The 15,000-nt window shown below is 45.6% G+C and overlaps 3 protein-coding genes across 3 annotated transcripts in view; all 3 read left to right on the top strand.

The window, feature by feature from the left end:
• atp2b3b (ATPase plasma membrane Ca2+ transporting 3b) overlaps positions 1–3,092 on the top strand; it is a gene marked incomplete at both ends in the record, with an annotated part of 29,910 nt that extends 26,818 nt beyond the window's left edge. Inside the window, 1 exon segment of the mRNA XM_083676027.1 lies at positions 2,595–3,092. Coding sequence (XP_083532153.1) covers positions 2,595–3,092 — 498 coding nt within the window.
• A 4,523-nt stretch (positions 3,093–7,615) lies between these two features.
• haus7 (HAUS augmin-like complex, subunit 7) lies at positions 7,616–13,085 on the top strand. The gene is made up of 9 exons (XM_083675894.1): positions 7,616–7,839; positions 8,239–8,354; positions 8,736–8,803; positions 9,659–9,720; positions 9,826–10,013; positions 11,304–11,418; positions 11,579–11,791; positions 11,944–12,055; positions 12,161–13,085. The coding sequence occupies exons 1-9, from the start codon at positions 7,783–7,785 to the stop codon at positions 12,232–12,234; spliced, it is 1,005 nt and encodes a 334-aa protein (XP_083532020.1). The 5' UTR covers positions 7,616–7,782; the 3' UTR covers positions 12,235–13,085.
• A 284-nt stretch (positions 13,086–13,369) lies between these two features.
• Positions 13,370–15,000, top strand: part of LOC310807797 (ninjurin-1) — a 4,542-nt gene continuing 2,911 nt past the window's right edge. The window contains exon 1 of the mRNA XM_083674400.1: positions 13,370–13,622. Coding sequence (XP_083530526.1) covers positions 13,539–13,622 — 84 coding nt within the window. The 5' untranslated portion in view covers positions 13,370–13,538. The remainder of the gene's footprint in view (positions 13,623–15,000) is intronic.

Consider the following 15,000-nt stretch of genomic DNA (forward strand, 5'->3'; position numbering starts at 1 on the left):
ACACTGCATGGCCACATTATACTCGAAAGTTTACAATTTCCATGGAGACAAAATGAAAACAAACGAGTAAAAGAGAGAGAGAGAGAGAGAGAGAGAGAGAGAGAGAGAAAGAGAGAGTAACAACATGACATTCTAAACTGTCTCAGTCTGCATGAAGTGTTTTTCTGCTGTCAAACAGACTCTTTGGAAAAACAGATAAGCACTGAAACCTAACGCTTGACCGTCTGTCTGTCTGTCTGTCTTGTCTGTCTGTCCGTCTGTGTGTCTGTCTGTCTGTCTGTCCGTCCGTCTGTCCGTCTGTCTGTCTGTAATACGTGTCAGAGTCCCGTATAGAGATTCTATCCATTGTTTGGCCAACATATATAAAATGGTAGTTTGTCTGGACACCCTTTTTGCAGCTGGGCAGCCTCATAGGCCCACCGTTCATCCATTCATGATGACTGTTTGGATTTGAGTTCAGGTTCAGCTGGCTAATGTGATGTCCTATTGGTTTTCTTCTTGAAACGGCAATGGTCAAACTATCTCTATACATGGCTCTGTCTGTCTGTCTGTCTGTCTGTCTGTCTGTCCATCCGTCTGTCCGTCTGTCTGTCTGTCTGTCTGTCTGTCTGGTGTTAAACTCTTTCTATTTATTTAGTTCATTCTGCACCTGTTCCTTTGCTGTGGGGGGTGCATGGACAGGGACAGACAGCCATGGCAAAGGAACGCGTACACACACTCAAATATATTCCTACACCCATCAGTATATCCACTCTGCTGTGTGTGTGTGTGTGTGTGTGTGTGTGTGTGTGTGTGTGTGTGTGTGTGTGTGTGTGTGTGTGTGTGTGTGTGTGTGCGTGTGTGTGTGCACGTGTGTGGATCTCTCTGTGTGTGTGTGTGTGTGTGTGTGTGTGTGTGATCTGTTACAGCATGACCTGGCTGCCTCTCTGTGTGTGACAGAGCGAAAGCACCGCTGCACTCTAACCATTTTCAACCAATCACCTTCTGTTTATAACCTCTCAACCAATCACAATGCTGTTTCTATCTTACTGTGATGCAGGGTCACTCTTCTGTTTGGCAGACATTTTGTTTTCTCTCCTGAAGCAGCTTCATCATCATCATCATCATCATCATCATCCTCATCTTCATCATCATCATCATCATCATCATCTTCATCATCATCCTCATCCTCATCATCATCAGCTCACTACTCTCTCGTTCTTATTTGGTCTTTCTCCAGCTGTCAGCATGTCAAGCATGTGTGTGTGTGTGTGTGTGTGTGTGTGTGTGTGTGTGTGTGTGTGTGTGTGTGTGTGTCTGTGGTTGGCATTCTATGTTCTCGTTGTTGACTCTTTTAACTAACACACTCAGTTACCTCCTACTGCTTCTACTGCATCACAGACATCTTCATCTGTGTGTGTGTGTGTGTGTGTGTGTGTGTGTGTGTCCGTCCGTCCATTGGTTCATCTCCCCCTCTCTCTCTCTCTCTCTCTCTCTCTCTCTCTCTCTCTCTCTCTCTCTCTCTCTCCCTTTCCAGCACACACACACATGCGGTGGGGTGTATGGTCTGGTCTGCTGGCTTCTGTGGTGTGTGTTCTGTGATGGTGGCTCCTGAATGCTCTGGTCTTGGTTGTTCAAGGTTGATGATGATGATGCGTGGGAACTGACCAACATCTGTCATTTTTTGTACTCATTTTTTTGCTTTGTTTTCTATCTTTATTTATCCACTTCTGTCTTTGGGAAACACTCAGGATCCGGTCGCTACTGTACGTCATAGATGTCTTGTTTTATACAAAGTCAACTACAGACATGTACAGACAACTACAGACTACATGTACTTTGATGGTGTAACGGAGATCCAATCCAATCCAATCAAAGTGGCAATGACTAAAGCAGGATATGGTGGTCCTATAAGTCCCGACTAAAGCCCCATAACGTCTTATTGGATGAAGAACTGATCTAGAACTGTTAGAACAGGCCGACCGATGCTATGGTCCAACCGTCCAACCGTAGAAATAGGATGAGTAGAGCGGACCTCGTCCCTCAGACCATGGCCATTTGGCAAGAACAGCAACAAGATGGCTGACGTGGAGTTGTCAATGGTACATCACAAGATGGCTGCCGGTACACCCACCACGACATGTTGATTTGAAAGGGGGGTATATCCATTCTACTCGTTCTACTTCTATGGGTCCAACCAAACCCTAGTGTCATAGGTCACGACAGTAGGTGCTGCTGGGATGTGGTCGATTCGATCTCGATCCGAGACGTAGATGTTTTGCACTCTTTTAGAAATACATCTGTCGCATAAAGTGCTTTAGTGACCCCAAAGAACAGGCACAGTGGGAAGGAAAAGCTGCCTGGGGAGGTAGAAACCTTGATAGGAACCAAGACTAAGCCTGTGCCCAGTGCAGTGTGGGGGCCAGGGGTTAGGGTAGGGTTTCTGACTGCAGCCACCTGGTCCTGAGTGTCCGTCTGTCCGTCGGAGGACGAGTCCGTCTGTCCGTCTCTGGGTTCCCTGCTCTCGTCCGCCTCCTCTCCTCCTCCTCACTCTCTCTCTCTCCCCCCCCCCGTTGCCTCCCCCCCCCCCACCCCTCTCTCTCTCTGTCTCTCAGATGCGAGTGGTGAAAGCATTCCGTAGCTCGGCACACGAGGGCCGGGAGAAGAAGCCGGAATCCCGGAACTCCATCCACAACTTCATGGCTCACCCAGAGTTCCTCATCAACGACCTCATACACAACATTCCGCTGATCGATGACACAGACGTGGACGACGAATCAGAGCTCAGCAGATACCAGCACCTTCACCCGGCCCTCCGCAAGCCCCCGCCCCCGCCCGCCCAGCAGCCCCCGCCCGCCCGCTCCCGCCCCACACGCCCCTACCGCCAGTACAGCCTGCCGGTAACCCCCAGCAACACAAACATCAACAACAACAACAACCCTGTCGCCGCCATCACCCCTAGCAACAGAAACAACTACCACATCGCTGTAACTCCTAGCAACCGAAACAACGGCAACAACGGCGGCAGGGGCAGGCTGGCGGTGCCCCCCTCCCCGACACGCCCCTACCTGGCCACCCCTCTCTACTGCGTTGCCGTGGAAACCTCATTATAACTGACCGGGAGGGGGTGGGAGAGAGGGGGGTCTGGGGATGAGGGGGGAGGAGGGGGGAGACTTTTAAGAAGACAGGAAATACGTTTTCACCATCAGAGATTGTCCTCTTAGGATTTTCGAGGGAGTAAAGGAAGGGAGGGAGGAGGGAAGGAGGGAGGAATCAGACATTGAAGACTTCAGAACTCCCTGAGAGAAAAAGACATTGTGATTTCCCCTCCCTTCGCCCTGCTACAGCCGTCTCAGCCTCCCCCTCACCCCCCACACCCCCCCCCCCCGATCCCCACAAACCCCCCATCCCCCCCATCTATCCCCCCCCCCCCCCTCCACACACACACACACACGCAGGCCCGCTCTATCTGTCTGGGTGTGAGCCAGAGGGGAGGGGGAGGCAGACACACTGATGGGTTACAACTACACATCCCACAATGCAGCAGCAGCAGCGGAACTACAGGGTCATGTGGCTATGGGGTTTGACTCAGTCTGTTTCTATTGATGTTGATCGTTCGTGTTGTCATCATCCCCGCTACGTTACTTTGACTACCACCGTCGCCATCGCTCTGATTACCATCACGTATACTACGTTGAAATCACGACTTTGATCGCGAGTACCGATGCTTTTTGTATAAGCTTGAACTCCTATTTGATCTGTTTGTCAGTTCTATCAATTGATTTTTCGGTTTCTGTATTTCTTTCATCTATTTTTGGTTGTACTTCTATGTGCTCTCTCTCATGGGACTTTTACGTTGAGATTTTTTTTCATTTTTTTTTTTTTCCCATTCCTTTCTCTCTCTCTTTATATGTGTGTATGTGTTCAGTCTTGTGCGTTCTGGAAAAAAAAAACAGAGAAAAAGTGATCACAAAAAAATACCTTACAATCGAGGATACAGTTCATTTAAACCTAATAGTCATTAAGTAATAGAATGTCTGCTAAAAACAAAATGACCAAAAAAAAAGTATCCAAAAAACTATTTATTAATATTGCAGCAGCAGGGACCCACACCTTTCTATAGACAAACACCTGCTCCATACGGACCCCTCTACCACCAACTGTGGACTTAACACGGGGATGAACCTGTGGAGGGGATCTGTCTTTCTCTCTTCCTCCTTCTCTCTCTACCCCCCCCCCCCCCTTTCTCTCTCTCTCTAGTTGTTGCTGTATCAGAGTCTTTGTGTTGGTATTACGGATGATTGCATGTGGAGCGAAAACCCTTTAATGAAAATCAGACAGTCAACAACACACATGCACACGCACACACACACACACGCACACACACACACACACACACACACACACACACACACACAGACGCCGGCCCTTTAAGTCCAACATTCACTGATCCATCGATTCCTGCTCCCATGGATCACTGAGGAACGTTTGGTCCATCCCAATAGTCTAAAGAGGCTTCCTCCCCTTCTTCTCTGCTGTCGTCTGCTCCGATCTGGAATTTTCTCCAGCCTGTCCTGGACAGGTTCCAATTGATATGTAGGAAAGGAGAGAGAGGACAAGGAGAGGAAGGAAGAGAGGAAGGAAGCCACTGTAGCCTATTGGGACTGAGATGCATGCAAGCCATGTCCATGTGTGTCTATGGATTCTTAGACGGGTCAATCAGAATGGTTAGTGGTTATGCTAATGAGCCCCCGCACTGCCCAATGGGAGCTCTGACTGACGTGGTCGAAGGCAACAGGTCAGTAGCCCAGCCAATGAGAACTCCTGTTGTCCCATCATGACTTTTCCTTAGATAGATACATACATCAGTTATATCACTTCCAACACAACCACATACCATCATACCACCATCACATATCATAGAACACACACACACACACACACACACACACACACACACACACACACACACACACTCACACACACACACACACACACACACACACACTCACTCACTCACACACACACACACACACACACGTGACATTCCATTCCACCTTCATATCCCGTACCATTCAACATTCCATCATATTCCGCATCAACATTCCATTCTAATAACACAAGAACATTCCAAAAACGTCCATTAACATTCCAGGCTGAATGGAACGTCCTTCCTTCCTTCTTCCCTTCCCCGTTCTACGCCACGATGCCCTCCGCTGGGCACGGCTGAAATCACGCCACTTCACGTTCCATCACTGCAATGCAATACGACCCCTGCAACAACCTTGACCCTTGACCCCCCCCCCTCTAGACCATCCAGCCCCAACAGCCATGGGGCCGACATCAATATGCAACAGACTGCCACATCCGCAGGCCTCCATAGGTGCACATATAGACACAGAACTAGAACGAATAGAACGGAAACCTCCCTGGACGAGATACAGCTACTGTCTGTTCTATTCGCTCTAGTTCTAGGTACATATAGGGCTCTCGGAGAACATGTGTATAGAACTGTCTCCTCATCGGAAAAAGCTCTCAGACTGACCAATCCCAGCGGCAGGCTGTGACATCATTGAATCTGTCTGTCCGTTTTTTGAAGCATGTGGCGATGCCGTCATCGATGTTGATGTCATGAACGTGTGTCACGCCATCATCCTGTGTTTGGTTTCATTTCGAGTGTGTCGATACTTCCTGTCTTCTCATCGTTCCCTTTCTCTCTGTCTCTTGCGCGTATACACACACACACACACACACACACACACACATACACACACAATGCTCCATCTCACTCACCAACAACCCCACGACCCTCACCCTAATGACCCCCCCCCCCCAATAAAACAGAGTCATTCATCTAACACACACACACACACACACACACACACACACACACACACAGCACAGCACAGCACAGCACAGCACAGCTATACCAGGAAGAGCCAAGAGGCTTTATCCTAACCATCACTTAATAATTTCCCGCCCTACACAGTACCTGTGTACTTCCTGTCTCCTGAGTGTTAGTGTACTCAACTATACTATGACCACTTCCTCCCCTGGCCCCAACACCACCTGCTCTCTGTAGTCCTCACAGACAGTTGTAAGGATGTTAACGCCACCTCTTCTATCATGATGTTGACCAGATTTACACACACACACACACACACACACACACACACACACACACACACACGCACGCACAGTTGCAAGGGTGTTAATCCGGCCCTCCCCTTCCCCCCTGTCCATCCATCCTCTTGTGATTCATTATGATGTTGTAAGAATTTCACAGAAGGGAAGTGTGAAAACACGATGTGAAAAGAATATATAATATATTTAATATAAAAGTTATAGATTATTGTACAACCGCACCACTACTGTACATATCGCCCAAATGTGCACACGTGCATCTTTCAGTTGACCTCCCCTATTACACTTTTTAGTTTTGGATGTTTCTTTCTTTCATTCTTTTACTCCTACTGCTTTTTGTAAAGAAAAAGAACAAAACTAAATGGAAGCGCTTGAATATTATGATTATGATTATTATTATCGTTATTATTATTATTATTATTATTATTATTATTAGACCTATTGCTTTTTCCACCGGTGCTCCTACTGATGGTGAAAGGACAGTTGCATTCTTCGGAGCATATTCTGAGAGCTGTATTTTCTGTCGGCTCAACAGCCCTTGTAGAGTGTAAAAGGGTGCGGAGATCTTACCAAAATAACAACCAACACATTTCCGCTAGTAACTCCATGGAGGGGGACTCCATGTTGAAAACCGCAGCTTGCGATTTCATAATTGCGTTGCCGAGGTTCCTTTAGAAGTATTAACACTGATGATGTGTTACTGCCATCTCGTGGACATCCTAAGGTGGAGAGGTTTTGAGATTTCCAGATAAACAGTATAACACAATCCAGTGTTGTTGAGCGGAGAGAAAATGCAGCCCTAACTGTGCAACAATGAAAAAAGACCAAAAAAAAAATGTAGAAAAAAATGAAACAACCTTCAGACTATTGAATATATTAAAGAGTTACCTGCCTGTTACTTAAGCGAATAAATATCTATATATGAGAAAGAACACACCTGTATACTGTAGACTAAACTGTATGGAAATCTAAGAGAATTTACTGTGAATAAGTCAACACCTTTTGTCTGTATGAAAGAAAGAAAAAACATCAAAGTATTCTACAATAATAACTTTGACAAGTGTCTGTGCCTGTGTGTTCTTAGTGGGCTTGCTGAAGCAAGGACACTATCATTGTTGTTCCTCATACCTGTACCCAGGTATATTTTATTATACCTGTATTTACGTATTTGTATTATTTACATGCTTCCTTCTTTAGTACACTACGCCTACACATGTTAAGCTAGACCTCGAGAGAGGCTACCATGTGTATTCCTGTGATTGAAATGTTGGATTATTTGTTCAACTGTATCACACATCTCTCTGGAGAAAAAGAAAGCTGAACAGCAGGTTTGCACACATTCTTTGGCAGTACCTCGTCCGTTACAGCAGGGGGGAGCAGTGTCACTACGCCTCAGAGATAGTAACCAGAAGAAGAAGAAGAGGAGGCGAAGGAGGAGGAGGAAGAAGAAAAAGAAAAAGAAAAAGAAAAGAAAAGAAAAGAAAAGAAAAGAAAAGAAAAGAAAAGAAAAGAAAAGAAAAGAAAAGAAAAGAAAAGAAAAGAAAAGAAAAGAAAAGAAAAGAAAAGAAAAGAAAAGAAAAGGAAAGGAAAGGAAAAAGAAAAGAAGAAAAAGAAGAAGGAGGATATACGTACGTCACTTCCTAACAGTGATCCCGGAAGATGGCGGGTGTTTCGAAAGAAAAGCAACTTTCCCAACATGTTTACGGTGCTTTACAGGTAAATAAGTTACGCCAACGACCTTAACATGAACCGTTCGTGCAATTAGGAGTTAGCTAAAAACTTACGTTTTATGCCAACGTGACGAGCTAGACACATATGACGTTAGATAAACAATGCCAGCCACACGATCTGTCTCCTCTCGTCTGTCAACTGTGTGTGATTGTGTCTAGGAAGTTAGTGCGATTGTGTTGTACACTGATTGTGTGTGTGTGTGTGTGTGTGTGTGTGTGTGTGTGTGTGTGTGTGTGTGTGTGTGTGTGTGTGTGTGTGTGTGTGTGTGTGTGTGTGTGGTACACTGATTGCGTGCGTGCGCGTGTGTGTGTGTGTGTGTGTGTGTGTGTGTGTGTGTGTGTGTGTGTGTGTGTGTGTGTGTGTGTGTGTGTGTGTGTTGTACAGACCGCGCCGTGCCCTTTGGTGGAGGGTCTGTACCTGCGGGAGGCAGACAGTATGCAGGAGCTGCTGTGTACTCCCTCTCAGCACCGCACAGACATACTGGCTTGGATCTGTAGCAGGTAACACACGTGGTTGTGTTTTTATCACGGTGTTGAAACGGAGTTTGAAGAGTGTGGTTAGATTTGTTTCAGTTGTTAATACTGCAGAGCCTTGTTGAGCCTTGATGGGGGGGGGACTGAAGGTGTAAGGGTGCAACTCCCTGTAATAAATGACTGTCGCTGTTGCTTGTGTTGTAGATGAAGTTGACTTTAATTTGCATATCTGACGTGTATGTGTACCTGTCCCATATACAAAAGCCTGTGAAGTCAATTTTAGCTACTTGTGCTGCTGAGTGTGGGACTTCTCTCTCTTCTCCATCCACCCTCTCTCTCTCTCTCTCTCTCTCGCACCTTGTGTGTGTGTGTGTGTCTCTCTCTCTCTCTCCATCTCTCTCTCTCTAGCATCAGTCCTTCTATAAATAAGAAGCTGTCCTCCCTGAGATCTAAAGAACCAGACGCCCTGACACAAGGTGAGAGTGAACAAGACACCTACAGGAGGATGGAGGTCTGTTGTGACCGTCATGGATTTTTGAAGGAGGAGGAGATGGAGACAGTTTGTTAGATAGATAGATAGATGGAACGGAACAAAACTGTTGTTAATTATCTTGAATTTCACTGCTGCTATTGAGTAAAGTATATCTAGGCTACTTGAAAATAAAAATGAATGATATATATATATATATATATATATATATATATATATATATATATATATATATACATATTTTTATAAATGTATGTATTAAATCGGTTATGATTGTTTTTTTTCATGGTCGAGACCCATAACCATCAGTTACACAGTTATACGATTACCATCACAGCCAATGAGATCAATGGTCACAGCCCTAGTAACATGTATAGGTATATTGGTGTGTTTTAATATTGCTGAAGTGTTTTATTCAGCTCCATATGGCTTCTGACCATGTGTGGTCCTCTGTGCCTCAGTTGGTAGAGCATGGTGCTAACAACAGTTAGGTTGTGGGTTTGATTCCTGCTGGGACCATATATACATGTATGCACTCACTGCAATGTAAGTTGCTTTGGATAAAAGCATCAGCTAAATGGCATATATATATATATATATATATATATATATATATATATATATATATATATATATATATATATATATATTATTATTATTATATGACCAGACAGCAGAAAATCATTTTTAGAATGTAGCTGATGTCATGAGGTGCAGATGTGTCCCGTCTATCAGCTTATCTGACTTATTCACTGCTCAGACTTAGGCCTCTGTTTTATTGGTGTGTAACATAAATATGTGTCTCTCTCTCACACACACACACACACACACACACACACAGAGCTGGCTGGGTTTGGGCAGGAGATGATGCTGTGTAAAGCAGACGACCTGGACCTGATCACGGTAAGGAGGGATCAGTGGAACAAAAGAGTGACAAGGAAAGGGGAAGAAAATTGTTCAGCGAAAGGCACATATCAGCTGTCCTAATGCCATCTCTCCCACCCCCAGGGCCAAGCCTGCCCTCTGCGGCAGCTTCGGTTCCTGGAGCAGCTCCTAACTCTAGTCCCAGGCTGTGTGGGGCCTACAGAGGGGATCCAGGTAGAGGGACTTCTCAGAGGACTCTTCTCCCCTGAGTCTCTGCCTCATCTCACACACATCCTGACCCCCACACTCAACCCCTGGCCTTCTGACATCAGGTACACACACTGTTCTCTCTATAATCCTCTTTCTGTCTTATTCTCTCGCTCTGCTCTTTCTCAATTTGTTAGAAACTCCATTCCTCACGTCCTCTCCTCAGTCCTTCAACTTGCTGCCTTCCCAAAAAGCATTGGTCGGAGAATATCTCAGGGGAGGAACCTAGATCTTTCCCTCCAATGCCTTTTGAGTAAGAAGCAAGTGGAGGACTCAGGAGAGGACGTGAGGAATGGGGTTTTTAACCATTGAGAAAGGGCCGCCCCTTCTCCTCTCTCTCAATAATTCACTCTACGACGCTCACTTCCTCTTTATTGGTAACAAAAGCGGGGGGTGGGGGGGCAACATTAGCAACACTGCTAACCCTGATCACCACAACATGGCTAGCGCTGGCTATCTCTGTCTAGCATCAGCGCTAACACTCCCTAGCATCAGGGCTAATTCTCCCTAGCATCAGGGCTAATTCTCCCTAGCATCAGGGCTAATTCTCCCTAGCATCAGTGCCAAAAGCATTTAAACAAGTCACAAGTTGATTGTCCAAGACAAATAGTATTTGTACGGTACACAGAGTATACCGGATACTGAAAGGCAGTTCAAAATACAACGACATGTTTGAGAGACGTGTCATTCTGGTTGACTAATAAGTTACATGATGTGTTGGTATTCCAGTTGGAGGCTGCTCCATCAAGCCCTCGTCTCTCTATCCACAGAAGGTACACAGAAGGATTTGTTTTGTCTTAGGCCAAGCTGCTGGTGCCATTCCCATAGTCAGGGTGGTAAACACCTTAACCTCTGGGTGGGCATCTCCTGCCCGTGTGATAAGACAGGGAGCAAGAGGGGGGGGGGGTGAGCGAGGTCATTAGATTGGCTGTCGCTGGTACTTTTCCACTGCTGGTAGTTTATCTTAAAACTGAGGACCAGCCTTCAGCTCAGTAATAAATGATTGAAAGACTCCGGTGATCTGATCTCATCTCGTGTGTGTGTGGGTATGTGTCTCTGTGTGTGTGTGTGTGTGTGTGTGTGTGTGTGTGTGTGTGTGTGGTGGGTTCACCATCATCCTGTGCTAGTCTTTTGCCAGTCTGGCATTCCCTTATGTGAAATGGAGCAGCTTTGATTGCACCATCACTATGATAACACATCCATCAGTTTCTGAACCAGAGCCGAGTCATATGCGCTATTCTCTTCTTCATGGTTCCCGTATGGTGTCTAGACACCCCTGTTTGACAGCGTTATCGCTGATAAACGGGCTACCACGGCGAGTGACGTCCACTCTGGCTCCCTGTCAATCTCCCCAGGGTTCGTTGGAAGGGTCAGAGGTCATTGCCCAGCAGGCCGAGGGGGGAGGAGGCTGCTGAGGTCACGACCCTGCTGCAGTCCACCCGGTCAACCCTGGAGCAGCTACAATCAGAGGTGTGTGTGTGTGAGAGAGAGAGAAAATGACTAGAAATGCACTCTATAATGAATTATATAATTAACCCCCCCCCACACACACACACCTCTTTCTCCCCCCCTTCCTCTCTCTCTCTCTCCCCCTCTCTCCTCTCTCTTTCTCTCTTTCTCTCTCTCTCAGTGTGAGTTCCTGAGCAAGGAAGCTCTGAACCCTAGCGTGTTCAATGCGTGTGCGTTGCGTGTGGCCGTGTCTGACCTGGCCCAGCTCATGTCTGCGTTCAGCCGCGTGTACGATACAGACTTCCAAGCCTATTGCGACAGAGCGCCCCCTAGTCTCAGCACAGAGACACCAACTTTCTCCAGGATACACCAATTACTGCTGGCCTGCAATACGGTACACACACACACACACCAGGCTTATATACCAAATACAACCAGAATCAATGCAAAAGAATATCCTGACTTCAGTATGAGCATCTGCCTCTCTTTCTCTTTCTCTCTCTCTCTCTCTCTCTCTCTCTCCCCCTCTCTCTTTCTCTCCCTCAGGAGTTGGAGGTGTTGCAACAGCTATCAGAAGCCTCTACCTGTCTTACTGAGACAGTCAGTCTGGTACACACACAACCTCGCTACTGGAGCCAAGGAGAGAAACACACACTGCGTTAGTAGACACACACACACACTTGACACACACACACACCTTTTCAAAGTTCTTTATTGGTTGTTGGTTGGTTTAAGTTAAGTGTTGTTGTCTTGTGTATTTCAGCGGTGCTGTTGGAGGAGCTGATGAAGAAATACAAAGACTTCCTCTCGCTGCATCACAGCCAGGAACACTGCTAACCCTGACCGCCACAACATGGCTAGCGCTGGCTGTCTCTGTCTCGCATCAGCGCTAACACTCCCTAGCATCAGGGCTAATTCTCCCTAGCATCAGGGCTAGTTCTCCCTAGCATCAGGGCTAGTTCTCCCTAGCATCAGGGCTAATTCTCCCTAGCATCAGGGCTAATTCTCCCTAGCATCAGGGCTAATTCTCCCTAGCATCAGGGCTAATTCTCCCTAGCATCAGGGCTAATTCTCCCTAGCATCAGGGATAGTTCTCCCTAGTATCAGGGCTAATTTTCCCTAGTATGAGGGCTAATTCTCCCTAGCATCAGGGCTAATTCTCCCTTCCCTGTGGTCATAGGGAAGGGCTAGCATTAGGGCTAGCCAACTCTCTTATGGCTGTAAATGGGTGGCCAGGTAGGGCCTCCCTGTTTTTTAGTAAATTGATAAAAAAAATAAAAAGCAGGTTCATGGGGGTGTAGTTGAGCATGGTTATAGTTTGTGATATGTTATGTGTTATATATCTTCAGTATGCTTTGTATATGATTTGTGTTGTAGCTACTTTAAAGACCCTCCTAAAGACCTCTTCACCCCCACTACCCCCCTGTACAAGTTTCTCTCCTGATAATATATATATTTTTTTTAATTTTAAATCCTTTTTCTAGCATTGTGACTGCCTGTAGCATTGATTACTTTATCTTATGATGACTGATGGATAGATGATTCACTTACTTAAACACATGTATTTGTTTTAAGTCGCTTTGGATAAAGGCGTCTGCTAAATGCCATAAATGTAAATGTAATTGTGGTTCATGGTCAGTCTGAGCTATTTGACTATGGGTCTGGCTTATGGATGTTGCATTGTGTGTGCGGGAATAAAGCTCTGTGAAGCTGCCTTTCCTTTCCTTTGTCTATGAATAAATGCCACTTGTTAGAGTTCATGAGTCATGCTCATTTATGTTTCTCGTCAGTCCATCTGAAATTCTGAAGGCTTTTGGGAGTGAGAACCAGAGAAACCACTTTCTATAAAGGATGTGACGTAGCATAAGTACTATCTTAGAGAGAGAGTGTGTGTGTGTGTGTGTGTGTGTGTGTATGAGAGAGAGAGAGAGATTTGCATTTTACACCACCCCCCCCGACAAACTTAATCGGTTTGGCTGCTCGTCTGAGTGCGACGAATCTTTCTGACAGTTCCCTCCACTTATCTGTGACAACACCCGGCCAGTCATTTGTGACTTTTGTGACAAACCTTAGGCCGGTCCAGTTTACGGTGTCTGTCTCATCTATTACCGGGTTTCTGCTGGTTTCTGCTCGCGGTCAGAATGGAGGGAGGTGAGCGCGTAGGGGGGACAAACGGAGACTCTCCGGGAGAGGACATCGCTCTCAACAAACTTGATGACATAGAGGTAAATTCCCCTAAACATAAGTTCGCTCATACACACATTATAGATGAGTAAGTTAAACATCAACTCATGGGGATGGGACATTGGGATGTTATAGCACGTTATTATTACATGTAACATGACATAATAAGCTACTAACACAGACTAACCAGGGGTTACTACGAGGGGTTACTACGAATGTAGTACGGAAACTTTACTCTCTATTAAATCTAAATTAAAAGTGTATTATTATTTTAAAAATGTAAATTGCGTTTAATCACACTGATAACATTTGTGTCTTTACTCCGTCGAAGTCATAGAATGGACAAAGATGATAATGGCTTGTTCTATAATGTACAGGACTATATATATACATATACATATTCATATTTTTTAAATATTTTTTTTGTGTATGTTCTGCTGTATCTAACGTTTTTAAAGATTTACCCGCCAGTTTTCTCATCTTTGGGTGTGAGACAGCTAGACAGAGTTGAATGCGCGCTTTGTGTTCCAGGTGTCGCACCCTCGTGTGACGTCTCACATTACCTGCGCTCCAGAACACTCCACCCCGTGTGAAAATGTCGCTCCTCTGAGGAGGTCGTTTACGTGTAAATAAGAATGGGATACACTCTCACACGTGTTTTATCCTGGGTCCACCTCTCACTCATTCTTGATGATGAATGTTAAAGTTATGTATGGGTTGCTCTGTGGTTTGGTTGCTGTTGTTGTGGTGACTTGGTGTGTCTGGTGAGAGGAAGGAGAGGAGAGGTAGATTTAGAGGAAGGAATGTGTGTTGGGGCATGTTCTGTCATTTACCTCTCCACTCAGCCTAAACCAACACCTCCCTCTGCCACTCCTTCCTCCAACACATGCATGCACATTGCATTGTTACACAACGCTTCTGTATGAGAGTTTCAGCACATTTTACACAGTTTACCAGTTCCTCTCCACTCACTTTACCTCCCCTGAGACAGACTGAGCAGTAAAAGACAGACAGATAGAATACTGAGAGACAGACAGATAGAATACTGAGAGACAGACAGATAGAATACTGAGAGACAGTCAGAATACTGAGAGACAGTCAGAATACTGAGAGACAGACAGATAGAATACTGAGAGACAGACAGATAGAATACTGAGAGACAGTCAGAATACTGAGAGACAGACAGATAGAATACTGAGAGACAGACAGATAGAATACTGAGAGACAGTCAGAATACTGAGAGACAGACAGATAGAATACTGAGAGACAGACAGATAGAATACTGAGAGACAGACAGAATATTGAGACATAATGCTGTGAGACAGATGTGTGTATGTCACAAGGGGGATAAGTGACAGGTTTGGATCTGGGTTGAGCAGGCAGCAGGAAGTAGAGGCAAACAAATCCAAAAAACATCAT

The sequence above is a fragment of the Argentina silus genome, assembly GCF_951799395.1.
Source record: "Argentina silus genome assembly, chromosome: 8".
Classification (NCBI taxonomy): Eukaryota; Metazoa; Chordata; class Actinopteri; order Argentiniformes; family Argentinidae; genus Argentina; species Argentina silus.